This window comes from Camarhynchus parvulus, chromosome 4, assembly GCF_901933205.1.
Source record: "Camarhynchus parvulus chromosome 4, STF_HiC, whole genome shotgun sequence".
Classification (NCBI taxonomy): Eukaryota; Metazoa; Chordata; class Aves; order Passeriformes; family Thraupidae; genus Camarhynchus; species Camarhynchus parvulus.
In genome coordinates, this window is record NC_044574.1 from 9,156,534 (window position 1) to 9,172,767 (window position 16,234).

Consider the following 16,234-nt stretch of genomic DNA (forward strand, 5'->3'; position numbering starts at 1 on the left):
GAGCCTCCTCCAGCTTGGAGGAATGCAGTTTTACCTACTTCATTCCGGAACGTGGTTTGACCTACTTCCATTGCAGACTATTCTGTCAGGTTTTGTGGTGTGTCATTAAGACTGGCCATGTCACCACAAGACTGGCTGGGACACTTTTTTCCCCAAAATCCCCAGCAGAGAGCACATGTGAATTGCTCCAGCGCTGTGGGATGGAAGGTCAGCATGTCTGTACAATCACATTTGTGACACATTTGCATATGCACACTCCCATGTAAACCACAGTATCCACATACAGCAGGTTGAGAAAAGAGGATATTTTGTACTTGGGATTGCTTGTACTACTACAAAGCAAAAAAAAAGAACACTCCAGAAAAATTTAAAACTGGACCTAAGAATTTCTACAGAGTCAGAAACAATTACTCTGCCTTTACCAACACAATCAAGTCCAACTAAGACAAAAATGACTCTCAAAGAACATCTAACAACCATCAGTTCTTTACTTTAAAGTATATCTGTTAAAGAATGTAGCCAAAACCACAATATTTTAGAGACAGTAAGAAATACTCTAAGAACAGAAACATTTCAAGTGTTTCAGATAAACAGCAAAAGAGACAGCTATTTTTTAATATGAGAGTATCCCAAACAGTAATGACTGCATCCATGCAAATAGATTCTCATGATTTTGTATATTGATACTATAGAAAACAAACCTGAAATGTGATCTACTGGGTGCAGCTTACCTTTTTTTTTCCTATAAAGAATATCTTTCCTACTTGGCTTATGTAACATGGATAATTTGGATCAATATTTTCAGCCAATACCAGATATTTGGGAAGCATTTCATTCATATCCTACTACACTTGGATGTAGAATGTTTCACAGCCAGCATCCACAGAATCATGTCTCACTGCACAATACAAACAGCCACACTACTGCCATAGACAAGTCCTCATTTTCTCAACTATTTGGTTGAAAGGAACCCTGAATAACCCAATGAATTAAGTTACAAAGAGGTAACACGAAAATACACAAGGAACCCCTTGTGAAACATTTATAATATAAATAATGCTTATCATGCATTAATTTTTCAGGCTGTAAAAACATTGCAAAGCTAACACATCTGAAGGTGAATATTAAGAAATAAGATGTTATGTCAAAGGTTGATTCCAAACAATAAATCTGCTTTTACCTTATAAAGGAACAGATACCCTGTGCCAGATAAAATGAATTAGTTTTTTGTTTAACTTGGCTGCAGCCACTAATTTTAAAATTACATTTCATTTATTACATGAGAAGAGTTGTATGACTCTTCCAACACTTTCAAGGTGTATCTCTACACCTTGCCTGCTTCCAAGGCTTTACTGTGAAATTTAGCCAAATATGTACAAGCAAACAAAAGCCAATAATGTAATTGTACACAATTAAATCTTTCACCAAGATGCAATCTGCTTGACAGCTTTTGTGTTTCAAAGGACACTTCTGAGCCAGTTGAAGTAGCAGTACTCATACATAATGGAAAACAGGACTGTGGAACAAGAAGGTTATGAGAGACATTTTCAGAAAGGGACAGACATTTCAGGTAACTATCTGTGATACTGTAGGCTTTGGGCTGTGCTTGTTGGTCATTGACAATCATCCAAAATCAGTGAAAGCAGCAAAGTCTAAACCCAAACAACCAAAGTCACCAATTCAAAATTGGTCCAAATTTAAATATTTTACATTTGTGCTCAAAACATAGCAACAGCTGTAGAAATCTGTGTCCACTCACAGATGTCTCCTTTCAAATTTGTCTGGAAATGTTTGGTTCTTTAAACCTGAAATCTGCTCTGCATGAATGCAGAATGTATGAGATTCTCTGAAAGAATTTCTCATTATTGACACACCAACCCCCAGAGTATCTTAAAAATGCATTAAATATACAACAGTAACAGACAAAAATAATTTAAAAGCTCTATGTTTCAAACACAATGAATACAAAAAATCAATTGAATTTTCATGTTTTCAAATTAATCACAAAAAACTTTTAAAAATACATGGCTTAGTTTTTTGTTTCTTTATCTTTTGAAATCTTAAATCAGAAGCAATAGTGGATCACTTCTTGCAAAGGAGAAAGCCCAACAGACTCATTATACTCTACATCACAGAATCAGAGAATGGTTAGTGTTGGAAGAGAGCTTGAAAATTATCCAGCTCCAATATAAATATGTGGTGCAATTATGTCACCAAATTGAAAAGGAAATTAAGACCACCCTTTAAGTCTCTGATTTCAGGCAAGGTCTTGAATGACAACTGATTTCCAGGAAAATATCTCAGAAGATTGTCAGTGGTACCTGTAAACAGAGAGGGCTCAAGTTTCAGCCACACAAACTCATCCCAACCAAGTCTAGAAAGAAATCTCTATAACAATATTACAAATGTTTACTTGAAAAGTGTTGATAGATAATTTAATTACTAACCTCACCATTTATGTTATCCAAATACCTGTGACATCAGGGATTCCCATTCACTTGCTCTGGGAATCTCCAGCAAACTACACAAGCAGGGGCAGAAGTAGAATGTAACTCTCTGCAACAAAACAGGTAACACCTTCCTGCTGTAGTGGGAATTTACAGCTGTGATTCCACTTCACAGTGAATTCAAAATCCATGCATTAAATGGTACCATTCTGTTTCATCACATTTTAAGACCAAGGTGCTCTCTAGGAAAGTTTGGTGAGTGATGTACAGTAGCAGGTGAGACTCTTGACAGTAGAGAAAGGTGAAAACTTTCCAAGAAGTTTTCTGTGATTTCAGACATTCCGAATGTTCTACACAGAAGGACATTACACTCATAAAGCTTGCTGGAAGTTTTTACAAAGTGTCAGTAGCCCAATTCTTAAATATAGATTAGTGTTCATTTTAAAATTGATGAGAGACTGTCTACAAATGATAAAGCAGTGCAATTCTTAGGACTTAAATGATATCAATTCATTTGCACCAGTTGGCCTTAACAAATCTCTCATATCCATTATTTAACACCACAGGTATGGAATAACTAAAGATATATACATGTGTAAGTGTGTCATGTATGTGAATTTCCTCATATACAGAGGTACATTTAGAACATTCTAGTTCTTACAATATTTCTCAAAACACATTACCATGAGCTCCCCAACTTTCATTGTTTGCTCATACAGAGTTTAGCACAATGGCCACCTTATGCTCTGTGTACAATATCAATAACATATATTTTTTATCCAATCTACAATATTTAAGATTATCTCCCATTTGAATATTTTCATCCTTATGGTAAATGAAAAAAACCCAAACCAAAATGTTTGCAGGCAAATCTATGTAAATGATTGCATACAATTTCTGAAACAATTTCAGCAAGTTGGTACATTGCTCCCACTGATATTTGTGTAGGCTGTAACTGGAAATCTCACCACTAACCTGTCAGCCAAGCTATTATTCCTCTGCTTCAGAGGGCTGTAAGTCAACTCTGGGTTCCAGTTTGCTAAAAAGAACAAACAGCAACTCCAAAGGCCATGTAAAGGTTCAAACACAATAGTTCAGGGAAGACAAAGGTTGCATCCATGAGAAATGACAAGAGGAAAATTACAGGGTTTAGGTAAGAGATATGTAATTCCTATACCAGTAAGAAAAAAACCCCAACCTACTTCCCATCCTGCTTTTTGCAGTACCTCTGGTGTTTCTCTTTGGATACTCTCAGCAGAAACACAATAAACAGTAGGCTAAAACTTGTTGGTTTCTAACATCTGCTAGTTTTGATATGGTTGGAAGAGAAACTGTGAGAACCATGGCTTCTTACAATTATTTTAAGTGAAGTGAGTGGCTACACACTCAATTTTAGAGTCACTTAAACCCAAGCCAGAACATTATATGCTATTATTTAGGTAATAGCATACAGTTTTTTAGCTAAGGACTATGCTTTAAGGAATGACCCCAGAAGCTACATTTAAAGGAGACTAAAAAAAGCTTTAATGGAGAACTTTATTTCTTGTCTTTTAAACCCTAATATTTTATAAGTGAAGAGGGTTTTAAAATATAACCAAATATAAACCCTTAGCTATTTCCTCTCTCTTCTAAGATAAACAGGTCAAGAGGGTGAAAAACCCCCACCAATCAACCCAACCACCCTTAAAGCACACCAGGGCTTTAGAACCTTGTCTTGAGAAACAAATAATGTAACTGCATGCAAATCCCTCTAGCTAGAAATCACCAAAAGAACTGAACTTGACTGGACAACATAATTACCCATGTGTGAGCAATGCCCAGCTCCATCCACAGGACATGTGCTGGAAGCCCCATCTGCTGTCAACCTCCTGAATTCCTCAGGGGGGAATTATTTTTCACACACTGCAAGATTTGCAGAAGCCTGTCCTTAGCTTCTCTTGCCCCTGTAGAGGTGGGCAATCCAAGGCTGGCTCAGTAAAATAAGGAATTTGTCTAACAAATTCCTAGGTGGTATCTCCAGTCAGGAAAAAGTCCTGAGCATTGAACTCTGTTGAATTTGAAATCAACAGCAACAACTTCTGCTCCAGACCCTGGCAGCTTCTGTAGCTCTCCACTCTGCTGGAAGAATATCTTGAATCTTTCCTCAGCTATTCAGACCTCAAACTGCAGAGAATTCTCACTTGGACTTTGCAAAATCCACAGCTGGTAAAGCAGCATCTTGCTAAACAGATCCGCTGTAAGAAATTCAGCCTAGGAGAATTTATGGCTTACTCAAACTCATCAACACTCTGGACTGGGTTTTCAGATGAATGCAAAGATACAGAATTTCAAATGGAAATTAAAATAAACAACACAGCCAGTGCAGAATTTATCAACTTTAACAGTGCTCTCTCCCAAATAGCTTTTTTGATAATTATAGATAAAACTTCTATAAGTATGCATATGAACAAATAACTGAAGAGCATTAGTAATCAACAGTGGTGCTTTCTAACCATCAAATTTAATGTCAGAGACTTGCAAGGTACCACACTTACTGCTTTTCCTAAATTAAACCAAAAAGGGATAAACCCTGCAAGATAAAGTTATTGTAAAATTCAAGAAAAAACAGAACAGAAAAACCAAAAAGTTACAATATTATTTGGGTTCTACTATGACTTTTTTCAATTCCACCGTGACATTTTTTCCACCACTTTCTGGTAATCAAACTTGCATTTAAAGCTCTCAATCATTCACTCACACAGCAAAAGGATAAATAAAATGAGATTAACAGCAGAAATATTTAAACTTCAGAAATATATATTGAACTGGAAAAACTGAAAGTGAAATCCACAAATAGTATAGAACTTATGATGAAATGGTATGTAAAACCAGCTCTGGTATCCAAGCCAGGGACAGAGATGTATCAGTCCCAGTTTTTACACTTTATGCAGAACCTGACAAAGGACAGGCAGAGCTTGGATACCTGACATAAATATTTCAGGGCAAAGATTAATTTTATAGAGCTCATTAGCAATGTCCTCTGCCATAGGCAAGCCACAGTTCTTCATCACAACAAGTGAGTTAATTCATTAAGCATCCAGCTCCTGCAGATCCACTTCCCAGCACAAGGAACTCTGAGGGATATGGAAACTTGGTAGCATGATATTTTTATGTTGCTTCCATCAGTTCCCTCAAAAAATAATACAAAAATGAGCAGCAGAAACATGAATGCATCCTAGGGTCTAGGAGAATCCCACAGAAATTCCATATCCAGATGTGGTAGCCAAGGCTGAGAAAAGTTAATGGAAATTTTAGATGGAACCTTAAAATTTTAATTAGAAAAGACAGCTTTCTATCTATTTTTCACCATCAATACAGCTGTAAGCATGAGGAAATCCTCTCTTTTTTCCTCCAATCTAATTGTGGTTTTACAATGTATCTTTAGACATGGACAAAAACTCTGCAAAAACTGCAGTTACTATAGTGATTTTAATTACACATAATCTGAAAACTCCCAAACATGCTATTCTAAGGGTTTTACTGAGGGAAAAAACACTAATCTGTAAAATAAAACCTAATTTCTGAAAGCTAGTAATTTTGTTCTATTACTATCATAGGGAACACCAAGTGACATTCAACAGCAGATTTTTTACACATCACTAAAATGAAAATGATTATAATTGTGGCCAAATTGCTAAAAATGAAAATTGCAACTGAGCTATGTAGAAACAAGAACACAAGCCCATTATGATCACTTTGTGTCAGTCTCCAGCCATATGGTATGTTTGATATGCCACTTGGAATACAGCCCCCAAATGGGAAATTTGGAGTGTCTACCAATTCTGCCAGAACTGTCTAATTGCCTCTGCCACTGATGCTAGTCAGCCTAAAATACTGCCCTGTTTTACTTGATTTACACAGAGAGCAATATATTCTATATTTACTTCAACCACATTGAACATTTTAACACCTCTAAAATATGAAGTTTATAATTTTAATAGGGAAAGACCAAAAAACTTCCAGCAACTGAATTCTCACCTTCCCACTGTAACAAGCACTTGTTAGCGTTAGCTGCCTGGGTTATTCCTTGGAAAAAATAAAATCTGCATCCAGTTACTTGTTACTAAAGACAAAGATTTGCATAAAATATAAAATACTCTGTAGACTATCCTAGAAAGGAACACTATAACTTAGAAAATGCGACACCATTTTGAGATTTAATTTTTTTTGTCTTGCAGGGTGAAGAACAAGATAGGCATAAAACACATCAAGAAGAATCCTGGCGGTGAAAACCCAGAGACATCTGCCTCAGTCACACACGTCTCACTGACTAAAATCAGAAGCAAAAGCTGACAGACCTCATCAAAGCTGACTTTTTGTTTTGCTGGTACTGCTCAGCTGGTTGTTGGGGCAAGGGATTTAGCAGCTGAACAAAAAGACTCTATACAGCAACCTATTTATGAGTGTATTAATACTGCCCTCACACTGCTTGAGTGACAGAGCTGTGCAAAACAGCACAGACTCTCACTGCCTAAGAGACACACAAACAGTTTGCAGTTCAAAATCATTAGGCAGGAATAGCATCTATAGTGGAAGTGATTCAGATTTGCTCAAGGTATAAAACCCCTTTCTCTTCCCACAGCTCTGCTCACGGAGCTCTTTATTTCCAGGACTCCAGCAAAAGCCACGTAAAGCCATTACTAACAGCCTTTTTGTGGTTGTGAGCAATCTCTCCATAAAGAGCAGCTCTACAGAAAAAAAGGAGACAGAAAATCTACAGAAATGCACTGATCAGACCCAAAATGACAGTACCAAACTTTAATGCAGAACGAATCTGTCATTTTGCATAGCTACAACATGAGCTGAGCATGTTAACAAAGGCAAAAGTGCAAGACAGAAGAACTGGAGACAGAGCTGATCAGGTGGACTGACCAGTCAGTTAAAATACATTGTTAATGTATTTGTTGTACTCCATATTACGATCTACAAGTTCCTCAGAGTAGCTGTGGTCTCTGCTAAAACCTGCAGGCATGTAATTTGTGCTGTAGCTTTGATAGCTTAAGCTCTGGACCATGAGATGAAAGAACTTAATTCTCCTACTATAATTCACAGTCCTGGAGAACAACCAAGTTCTTTTTCCTTCTTGAATCCTTTTCAAGGCTGAGTTCTACTGATGAGAAAGCACTGTATAAAACCTGCTTCAGTAAGAAACTGTCCTCCCACATGAATTTTGTTTGGTCTGTGAGATGGGCAAGAAACTGGCTCAGAGTCCTCACTCAGAGTGCTGATCCATGGTCTGTACCTGGGCTGGCAGCCTGCCACGAGCGGGAATCCCCAGGAACGGACACTGGGCTTCACTTGTTCAGCATCACCAAAACCATCTGGATGACAAGAGTGCGAGCACCGTCCCCAGGCCTGCTGGTGACACCACACTGGGTGGTGAGGTGGACGTGCCAGCAGGGAAAGCCATGTCACAGAGCAGGACAGGCTGGAACAGGGAGCTGCCAAGAGGAGTGTGGAGTTTCACAGGGACAAGTGCAAGGTCCTGCAGCAGTGCTGACACCAAAGGGCCTGGCACAGGCTGGGATCCTTTGCTGAGGGGGACCTGGGGGTGCACAACAAGAGCTGAACAGGGCTCAGCAGTGAAGCTCTGCAGCAATGACAGCAAATCAGATGCTGCCATGCACCCACAGGGGCACCACCAGCAGAGATGAGAGATGTGACCATCCCAAACCCCCAAGAGCTCTTCAGGCCACACCTGGAGCACTCCTGTGTCCGGCTGTAGTCTACACAGCTCAAAATGGAACAGATGGACTGGAGAGCATCCAAAGGAGAGCCATGAAGATGACGGAGAACTAGCCCTATGAGGAGAGATTGAAGGAATTATATCAGTATTTCATTCCCTGGAGAAGGCTCCAGGGGACCTCATCACTGTACATAAAGAGTGGCTACAGAGAGGATGGGGGTTGACTCTCCACAAGGAGCCACATGGAGAGAACAAGTTGTACCAGGGGAGGTTTCATCTTGATAGAACAAATATTTTACACTAAGAACGATCAATGTCTGCCCACATATACACAAATACAGATATTCTAACTGAAATATCTAGATAAATATCCCACTCTAACTGCTGGCAGATTCTTACTGTTTTGGCATAAACTTGAGTCACAATTCATTGCAGATACTGCCTTTTAAGACTGTAAACAATGTGCTAAAACTTCACCACCAATTTTTTTACATGACTAAAATAGTAGAAAAATATACCAAAAAACCCCAGTAGTTAAGCTGCAATGACATATTTTAAAAAAACTCCAACCTGTTGACTAGGGAAAGTATCTAGTGTAACAATAAGGATAGTTTTAAGAGTTATTACTTATATTTAAAGTTCTCATTTATTGGCTCCTTATAACCTTAAAATAAAGAAGTAGAGTTTACCATGTACAGTTTACTCTAGGCAGACAAACCCTCAAACATAGATTCATAATTTCTTTCTCCCTGGCACTCTTAAAACAAAAACTCCAATGAGACTTGAAATCCACTAATTGTAACTACCCTGTTCTTCTGTTGTCTCACTTATTTTTCCTTATCATTCCCAAATCAACATTTTTCTTGCATTTTCTAGCTGCCGTCTTTCAGAGAACTTAGGTCCAAACTTTGAGCATATCATATTATTCCTTGCTGAGAAAGTTGACTACTGGTATGGGCATCTCAAGTCTGGATACTGCCTAAAGAATATTTTAAAAAAATTATCTTCTGAACTGGGCCGAACATTTAACTTCTTGACCCCCAGACCTCTGAGACTAGAAAGAGGAACATTTTACATAGATCAGGTACCAATGAAATCAAACTGTCCTTAGCAAAACCATTTGAGAACCAAAACCACTGTTTTGAATGGTGCTTTGGGATCCAAGAGTTGAAATTTTCTCCCTGGTTCTCCATTTGGAAAACAATAAATGCCCATTTCTACAGAATTCCATATATTCAATACTTCATTGTCTCAAATCAATTCCATCATTGCTATTTAATACACAATTAGTTCAACATTACTGCTGCAGTTAAACTGGTTTTGCTATTACAGCCAAATTTCCTGAAGATATTCCCAAAACATGCTGCAATCTGACAACATGACTGTCAGTCTCAGTACTGATTATTTAATAGCACAAACGAATTGTTTATGTTTCACAGGAGGATGAAAGAGCACATAACTGCATTTCAAGAATTCTATCTTTTGCCAATTATTTTTCAGATAAAATTGCAAATGTTACATTTAATGTCTAATTTTTGCTAAGTGTAAACATCAAGAAATTAGATACACTAAAATTGCATATTTCAGAAGAAAAAGAAACCAACTCCCAAATTAGGTATTATTTTGGATATTCATATGGCATCATGGAAAACCCAGTTATTTCAGACAAGAACATTTTAGGGATTTTCTTTGCAAGGAACATGTTTGTTGCAGTAAACAAATAATGCAACTCTAGAGAAGCTGTTTAATGGCCAAATAAAACCCTCTAAAGAGAAAACAGAGGAATACCTAAAAATAACATATTCGCAAAAATTATACAAATAGATGCACTGAATATTACATTTCTATGCACAAAGATCTATGAACATACTATTGTAAAGCAGTGAGACTTAAGAGCTGGGGCTTTTTTCTTTTATTTCATTAAAGTGAGCCATTAAAAGAAGTTTTAGCTGTTTTTAAACTATATTTTCCAAAATGGGAAACTTCTGTCATTACAGTCAAGCAAGCATTTTGCTGGTTTGTAGTACTGGGCCACAAACTACATCTCTGGTAATATCCATCAGATTGCAGAAAAATGGACAACTTAGATTTCATCAAGCCACCCAGGGATGATACAATGTTGTTTTTTAGTGGACAAGAGCACAAAGGCACATGTGCAAATACTGCCTGAAAAATCAAACTTTCTTTTTCCTAACTGTCAATACAACTGCAACATCAATGGACAAAGGCAGTCCAGGAAGGCCTTCCAAAGAGGTGGTGCATCTAATCAAGGCTTATTCTCACTGCTCCAGTTATTCCTGAAGAGTCACTGAGGCTACACCTACCATCCATTCACACAGCCCTGTGTGAAACAGTCTTCAATGTACACAGTACTTGGAACAGGGCAACTGTTGCATGCAGATAAACTGGGTTTTGTTTGAAGAACAGTCAAAAGGAAATGTATTTCAAAATGAAAACAATGGAGAACAGTTTTTGTTGCGTCTTTCTGCCCTTATTTTAAAAATACAAAACTCTAAAAAGTTGAACTTGAAGACAGGTATATCCTAAAAAAACCTCCAATTGTTATTTGTAGTATTGCTTCTATCACTATTAGAAAAGTCATCTTATCTCCTTTTTTTATCCCCAAACCTAGATGAAATTTCAAAATCCTGAAGTTCAAATGAAGTTCTGGGGAAAGAAAAACAGATGAAAAAGAGAGGATAAGAAGCAGTGGAGGATGATCTACATCAGCTGAAGTAGTGGTATTTCATCTGTCTGTACCAGAGCAAAAACGTTATTGCACACAGTGCATGCGATACATCTCATACATGTATGTTAATGCAAACAGTGAAAAATGCAAAGATCTCATTTTTATGTTTTAGTTACAGTTTTCTGTCCTAACCTTAATTCCATTATCACTCTCGTTAAGTGCTTTGAGTAAAACTGAAGTTAAAACTCCCATGCAGTTTCAGAAGATGAGAATATAAAATAGTATTGCTAAAAACACCAAGGTCATGGTTTCAATCCCTGTATGGGCCATTCACTTACAAACCGCGCTCCACAACATCTGTGGGGCCCTTCTAACCCAGAATATTCTGTGAAGTCAGAAGCAGCTCTTCACTGTATTCTTACCAGTGTTGGCCAGCAACAGGGTGTAAGTTAAACTGTTAACTGGAACATCTTTTATTTTACAAGGCAAAACTAAATGGAAAAGACATGTTTTTTAGAAACCTAAAGGCTGGCTAAGAAAAACATTTGTAACTTGTCAAGCTACAACCTGAAGTGTCTTCTGAGAATTGCTACATGGATAAATAAAAGTGAGATCATGGACATATGTAAGTGGTTCCTGCATGCATTAAAAACTTTTCCATAAATAGTTGTCTCATTTGTCACAGCACTGAAGAAAGCTGGCAGGTTAAAAAAAATAAATAAAAATCAGAAAGCGCACCTGTTGTTCAAAAGGAAGAATACTCAGAAGTGTTGCTGTCACTTGATTAATCCAATGAAAATTTTTAACCAAGCATAACTCAGTAGCATTTGTCAAATCTGACTGCAAAGTGATGTTATTACCTCAGAGCGTAAATGCTGGAGAGACTACAGGTAGTGACAGAAACACTCTCATAGTCACTGCTGGAGATGGAGCTGAGGGGGGAATCACGTAAGCCATCCTGAGAACTGGAAAAACACACGGAGACAAAATGAACTGCTGAAGCGAGCAAAGGCAAAAACAGCATTGAGATAAGTCATGGCTTGGCATGGGTTATTCAGAAATAAGAATAAACTAGCAGTTGCACTTTTTTGCTCTTCAGAAGATGATACAAACCTATTCTGGTTTTTTTCCCAAAAGGACAGGCAATTCAGCAAAGTCAGTGGGCACACATCTCACAATAACCTTCAATTTAATTCATGCCATACAGTTAAAATATTCAGGAAATAACTGTGAGTCTTACATTTTCATTGGAGATAGAGGAAATAGCTTGCCCATGCTGCTAAGTGTGGTATAACCTTAAATTGAAGACAAAGCTGAAAGTTCATAAAGTCATCTTGGGTTTCAGGCCAAGGCACAGTAATGCATACACTTCAAAAACTTCTGAATATTGTGACAAGTCTGACCTATGTTTGCTCCCCATTGGATGGAAATTCCCCATTGTTTTCTGTTAGAAAACAGAACATTGACACTTGGGTGATGGAGCTGAATACACCCACCCCTAAGTGTGCTCAGTCCCTCCAAGTGCCATATATGTACCTCAAATTTTGTGCTTTGAGCCAACAGAGACCCAGGAAGGAGCAGTCCCATGGCAAACCACTGACACTTCATTAGCAGAAATCCACTAGCTACTAATTAAAAGGATATGACTAATTTAAATGAATGGTACACAACTTGTCTCTGGCATCCCTGGACTAATGAAAAGCCTCTAAATAACACATCATTTCAGATCTTACACCATATTATCAACATAAACTAAAATTAGAGGAGTAAAAATAGTTTCATAAACACTTATAAAACTATCTTGTAAAGACCTATTTCTTGTTTGAATTAGAATTTACTGCTCAGCTACTAGAAATTCCACAAACTGAGAAAAAAAAAATTATATGAGATAAGAAAATACGTAATCTTGAGCAGAGATATCAAAGTTGTATTGGCTCTAGGCAGTGCAGAAGATTCACTCAAGCCAGCTGAACTCAAATGTTCAGTCAACAAATTTTTGGACAATACAAAGAGAAACCTAAGAAACATCTCCAGTTAAAAGAGAGGTACATATATAGGTCAGGGTTATTTCACCTTACTTCTCCACAATTATGAATAGATTTTTTAATGTCCTTTTGCTTTTTAGATATATGCAAGCCAGTTATGTTTCAAGCTCTCTTTTTCTGCCAAATTTACTATTACAGCTATTTTTTCAGCTAGAAGTCTGGAAGAATGCTTAAGGGGAATTCTTCAAAGCAGTGCATGGAAGGTATGTGCTCTAATCCCACTAAGAAATAATAGGATTTGTTTGCATACCTCCCACTAATCACTTGGAAAATGTACCCCTTCATGTTTCTCATTTCTGACTGCCAATCTGAAAATAAATCCCAAGTGTACCATGCTTTAGTTGAAAGGAGAGACTTCACAACCAGAAAATAATTTTATCAGACTTGAACAAAAATCTATTTAACTTTCATTCGTTTTATGTAATTTCCCTTGCTAATTCTGCTCATTATGAAGAGATATATGCATTTAAACAAAGGCTTACTCTTTTATAGCTCATCACCTTTACCCATCCAATCTTACAATATGGTCATGCTACTAAAATGTAATTTTACTGTCTGTTTTACAGCAGCTGAGTGATATTAAAAAAACCATTAGCACACAATTTCACACCATGATTAGGCAGGTGTGGTGGTGTGCTCACCCCCCCTTTTCTTTTTAAACAAAAGCAAGAAATGGCAGTTTGAATGTCTGTACCCAAACTGGGTGCTGGGGAGACAGGTAACACCACAGGAGCCAAGGGCCATACATCTTGCACAGCAGCTGAGGGTGACCCGAGCACACACCAGCCAAAGTACAGTGGGTATGCAAATATGACTGTAAGTCACTCATCTCAGCCCAAAAATAGTGGACAGCCCAGGGCCTGTTGAGCTCTCCTGTGTGGCAGCAGCCTGCATGCCAGGATCTCTCTTGTAGGGATGCCTCTCAAGGCTGAGTGAATCCTTACCACCCCAGATACTGAGCAAGTGAAACTGGGAATAAGCGTGCTGAAATGAGGAAATATTAGCTAAGTGACAAAAAGATTGACTGCACGTACATAAATAATCCTTTAGACATAAACCATTGATCAGGTCTGGGACTAAGTCAGGATCCAGCTCCTCTCTGAACCTCAAGACTCAGTGAAAGGATCTCCTTGGCAACTTTGTTTGACCCTGTCCTCTATGCACTAAATACTGAAGTGTACCTTGTCACTGAACCTTGTTAAACTGCTCTTACATTTACCATGGAATTTTGTTAACTCATTGTCTCACAGCAAATACATCCCTGCTTCTCCCTTGCAAGTCAAGCACATCACTCTTTTCCTCAGAACAAAATAATTTTTGAACAGCAGAATCAGGAAACAAGAACAAGTAGCAAACTCAGCATCTTCTTGTATGCTCTTCCACCTCCCCACCATTTCCAGATTTTGCCAGAGTAAAAATCCTGCCCACTGATTTGGGTAGTAATAATTTTTCTGAAAGATGTCAGGTTTGCTGACCTTCAGTGCTTTCTTTGAAGCTCTGCCTGCTATATTTGCAGTCCAATCAAAATATTTCAGTTACCAGTATTTAGGCACTTTAATTTTCTTAGGTTCTTAGTTTTCTACTTTTTTGTTTTAAAGAATTTAAGATTTAAAGTTCTTCCAGAGAGCCCAAAGGGCTTACATTTTTCCCAAGAACTCAAAAGTTCACACGTTTTTGGGGAGTTAAATGGAAATGCACTAGGCTAAAACATAAACCAAACCAAGCACCACCCTAAAGTACCACCTCTCTGCTAAAAGCAGATATTATTTATTAACAACATTGACCCAAGACATGAAATCACCTTCTATCATCAGCTACCTATATGGAATGGACATTCTGAGACAGAAGGCAAAGCAATAAAGCACCTTCATGGTAAGCAAACCAGTGAGCATGATGAACACAATGGCCCACAGCCAGCTGGCATGATCAACTATCGCAATGCTATCTTTACTTTCATCTTTACAAATGTCTTCTGAACAGGCAGTAAGCCTCACCTCATCTCTCCTCCACACTTTGCCTTTCATTTCAATCTTCTCTCACTCCATGCCAGTTCCTATCAGCACAACTCTTTCTCACCAGTTTCATCATCTCACCAATTTTTAAGCCTTGCCTTAGCCCAGTTTGCCATTCTAAACTGCTTTATAAATGCCTTCATTTCCTACTTCTCAATTTTTCTCTTGGGGCACAAACCTGACCATGCTGAACAATCTGCTGACTTCAGGATGAGATATCCATCCAGTCAGTCATCATTTGGCAATGCAAACTGCTTGAACACACTTGACACAAACCACACTCACAAACATTTGTTTGTTGTAATAAACCATGTGTAGTTTAGGGAATTACAACATGAAAACATTTTTCTCATTCCTGTGTATCCATACACACTGAATCATTGTACTGGAAACAGTATTTATGATTTACAGTGTTTATTACTGATTCATATTCAGGCTCTAACTCTTCACATAAGAAGTTCTATGTTTATTTAGTACTAAGAAATGGGAATCCAATAATGGTAACTATTTTATACTAAGTGTTATACGAACTAGCTTTAAAAAAAAAACCCTTAATAATCACTTCTTTCCCTCTCAGTACACACAGTCTTGGGATAACTGTAGAGTTTTCTTAATATTAATGTCTGCCTGAAGATCCTCTCTGCTTTTCTAAGGTGCTGATAGATCCTGAGGTGAATTGACCTGTTTTTCCCATCTCAAGATTCCCATTGTCAGCTGATGATGGCTCAGCACACACACTCATTAGCACAATTATAAGAGATAATCTGTGCATAAAGCCACATTCTGCAGCTGGGAGCTGCTAACCCTTCCTTTCCACATCAGCCCACAGCTGACCTGAGCTTCATCACTGTCATGCTCATTTGCAGTAATGTTGTTTTGGACTGGGATTCATAGGCCTGCTTAAAATGGGGAATGTGGCAGAAGTTTCTTTCATTTGTAGGTCTTAAACACCTACAAGTGCTGTTTTAAAAATTGCATTCTAGCACTGGATAAAACCACTATCCAGGCTCATCAAAACATAAACATAATTATTCAGCACTTCAGATAAAGTAACAGAATAAAGATTTGAGGACATGGAGCAAAGTGACATGGGGTGTTATGGCTGCCTCTTTTCATGGAACACTGGCAGACTGAACCAATGAACCCTTCACTGAAAGCTGTTGGCCACTTTTTGTAACTATTCTAAAAAGAAAAAACAAACTGAAAGCCACCTTTATTTTATCCACACTTTTTTGTATTGGAATGTGTTTCTAGCCTCTTACATTTAATTAAACCTCCGCTTCAGGGGACAGTTTCTTCATGAATGCTACTAATTG

At 37.9% G+C, this 16,234-nt stretch overlaps 1 protein-coding gene across 3 annotated transcripts in view; it reads right to left on the reverse strand.

Moving 5' to 3' along the window:
- Positions 1-16,234, reverse strand: part of ZFYVE28 (zinc finger FYVE-type containing 28) — a 146,170-nt gene that overhangs the window by 19,299 nt on the left and 110,637 nt on the right. The window contains exons 9-10 of one of the 3 annotated variants that reach the window (XM_030947291.1): positions 11,722-11,826; positions 7,750-8,287 (exon numbers count right to left, since the gene is read on the reverse strand). The exons of 1 other annotated variant lie outside the window; for it this stretch is intronic. In XM_030947291.1, coding sequence (XP_030803151.1) covers positions 7,795-8,287; positions 11,722-11,826 — 598 coding nt within the window. In that variant the 3' untranslated portion in view covers positions 7,750-7,794. Of the gene's footprint in view, positions 1-7,749; positions 8,288-11,721; positions 11,827-16,234 lie in introns of those variants that run through there. One more of the 3 variants, XM_030947288.1, reaches the window with a different exon arrangement.